Raw genomic sequence first — 2,668 nt, forward strand, 5'->3', positions numbered from 1 at the left:
TGAAAATGGGATTTTACTAAGAGAGAACAATCCAATATTTAAATTATAAAATTACATGCTTGGGGTATCTTTTTGTTGAACCGTCTGTTTAAAATTAATCGAAGTATCAGACTAAAATAGCTTTTGAAAATAATAGAATATTTTGATTTAGGTCCAAATATAATATTTGTAAACCTGAAGAGTCAGTGCCAGTGCCAGTGCCAGTGCCAGCCATGAACCTCACTGCACGTCACTGCAGAAGCTTATATATAAACATCTACGTTTTTTGTGCCCCACCACTTTTGTACATATAAAAACGCCACTGCTACTGGCAGAAACTCAGCTAAATGCTGCCGTGATTAAACGCCATGTTCCCAATCAAGCACTATTTCTGAAACAGGAGCTCAAATGTTTTCTCTCTTTACCACAAGTACCTTTTATATCAAGCTTCTTTACACATATTCTCCAAAGACGTTAGCTAAGTGCTGGCAATGCTTGTATATGTAATGTAAACACAGACCATATTACTTCCAATGCACGTCACTCATTTCCAATATCACGTCAAGCCCGCAGCAAATCTGGATCAGCTCCGTTGAACCCTCGTTTTGAGAGATGTGGGTGAGGAAGAAAAAGTGAGAGGGTTGTATTTTCTGTCACTTTGTGAATCTCCTTACAAACCAGGGACATATATATGTATGTATAAAATACATATATATGTATGTATAAAATACATCAAAAAGTGCATTTTGCATAATAGGTAACCTTTAAGAAAGAACAGTGAAAAGACATTGCAAAGCATGAAGAGACATCCACAATGCAGTTATCACAACGTTACATTTATTCCACACTATCAGCTCACAACCAAACTGCTGCATGATGTGCATATTAAAATATTTTAAATTAGTGAAAACAAACATATGGTTTCCAGCGTACTCTTATAGCAGAAGAAAATATACACTTTAAATTAATATGTGACTAGGGCACAAGTTTGTATTTTGTGATGACTTGAGGGAAGTCGTCTTGCATTCAGGTGGAACCATTGTCTCGCAGTTTCAAAGCCAGAAGAAGCAGGTTTGACATCTATGATGAAGAAATACATCCATAAGATCTTATTTTCAAACATCGTCACATATGAAGAAAACTGATGGCCCACACACTGACCTCTCTGAGATATTTGTCTCTTTCCTCTTGTCTCCAGCCACTGTGCAGCAGGAGCAGCCGGTCTGCAGGTTTCTGTTCCTTTCGCTGCATCAGAGCCTCCAACAGGCGCTCTGTGACCCCTGCTGCTTCTGAGGGAGAGAGGTAGACACGCTCACCCTCTGACTCCTGCAGCGGCTCGATGCTCTTCTTTCCCATCAAATGACCTGGGGAGTAGGACGTAATGTTAAACATGAACTATCCTGGAAAATAACTGATTGTCGTCCAACTGCAACATGATAATCTGTAATTCCACTGTAATTATTAGTTTTTTTAACTCATTTTCACACCATTGCTAGCCAGGATAAAGCTCAATTTATTCAATCGATGTCTTCAATGAAACAGCCTTTTTTTTCTATTTTCTCCATTCACTTCATTTATTTTGCTAACCTACACAGTAAAAAAAGAAAAATGTATCTTTCCATTACGTTAAGAGGTAAAATATGAGTTACCTTAAACAGGGATGAGAAAGCATATGACTGCCTTATTATACAAAATACATTTAAAAAAAAAAGAAGCTCAATAATTATATTATATTATATTATACAACATATCTAGGGGGTAGGCTACTGTTATGCTTTTAAAAAATCTGATATGAGATATTTAATTTATAAAAAATAATTAGATAAAGAAAAAACGAATCTAAAATGCAATATTAGATTAAGTTTTTGTTTAAATATGAGGACATTTATCTTACCTACTGCCCAGTGGTTGCCTCGTGGATACATTTTGCCCACCGCAGCTGCAGGGCTCTCGGAGCTGTGCAGCATGCAGGGCATTGTCGCCAGAATAATGAAAAGTGGCCACATCGGTCTGCAAGTCCATGAATAACACACGCACACTCCGCCCATGTTATCAGAGGAGAGGTCCGATCTAAACAGCAGCTTTCTGAATCCTTTTTTTCCCGCAGTTATTTGGTTTGATCTAACTTCAGAAAGTCTCCACCATACTCGGTATTTGCGTGAACCGATATCGCAGCGGGGGGGGGGAAGTGCTCCAGCGGCAGACTTGTTGGAGTTACACTCCCGATGCCTTTGATAGAAATGACCGATGATGAAAGTAAATGCCCCTCCTGATACCAACTGTACGTCAGCAGCTGTTTTTAAAAGTACCACGGAGACGAGAAAGTCATGATGACAAATTAGAATGCATAGCCTGTAATTATTATTGCTCGTCATTGTTTGTCCAGTGATTGCGGGAGGTGTCAACGTCACCTCACGATGATTGACGGGATTTCTGGGTAATTGCTTCCGTTTCATTGTGTGTGGAAAATGGGAATTATTCAGTACATGTTTGTAAGAATAACTTGTAATATAACCAGTTGTATGTAATATTAGCTAAATGTAAGCACACTTAAGTTAATTGTAGACTTCCACAATGGCCCCTCTACTTTGATTACAATGCAAGATGTTGACTTTATATTGTAATACTTTATATAGCCTACTGTTTGGCCTTTCAGTCAACATTGAATCTTCACAACGTGTTCTATTGT

At 38.2% G+C, this 2,668-nt stretch overlaps 1 protein-coding gene across 1 annotated transcript; it reads right to left on the minus strand.

Moving 5' to 3' along the window:
- Positions 1 to 853: 853 nt before the first annotated feature.
- grp (gastrin-releasing peptide) lies at positions 854 to 2,228 on the minus strand. Its single transcript, XM_010774153.1, has 3 exons — positions 1,874 to 2,228; positions 1,141 to 1,343; positions 854 to 1,059 (listed from the first exon to the last, which is right to left on the minus strand). Exons 1-3 carry the CDS (start codon positions 2,025 to 2,027, stop codon positions 1,006 to 1,008), a joined length of 411 nt encoding a protein of 136 aa, XP_010772455.1. The 5' UTR covers positions 2,028 to 2,228; the 3' UTR covers positions 854 to 1,005.
- Between the last annotated feature and the right edge of the window lie 440 nt (positions 2,229 to 2,668).

This window comes from Notothenia coriiceps, unplaced genomic scaffold (genome assembly GCF_000735185.1).
Source record: "Notothenia coriiceps isolate Sejong01 unplaced genomic scaffold, NC01 NC01_scaffold00013592, whole genome shotgun sequence".
Taxonomy (NCBI): Eukaryota; Metazoa; Chordata; class Actinopteri; order Perciformes; family Nototheniidae; genus Notothenia; species Notothenia coriiceps.

What these genes read in the sequence shown, in the direction of transcription:
- grp (XM_010774153.1), bottom strand. Translation starts at nt 2,027, where the DNA reads ATGGGCGGAGTGTGCGTGTGTTATTCATGGACTTGCAGACCGATGTGG. An exon ending in AGGCAACCACTGGGCAGTAG is followed by an intron (nt 1,344 to 1,873) that starts GTAAGATAAATG and finishes CCTACTCCCCAG; the next exon opens with GTCATTTGATGGGAAAGAAG. An exon ending in GAGACAAATATCTCAGAGAG is followed by an intron (nt 1,060 to 1,140) that starts GTCAGTGTGTGG and finishes TCTTCATCATAG; the next exon opens with ATGTCAAACCTGCTTCTTCT.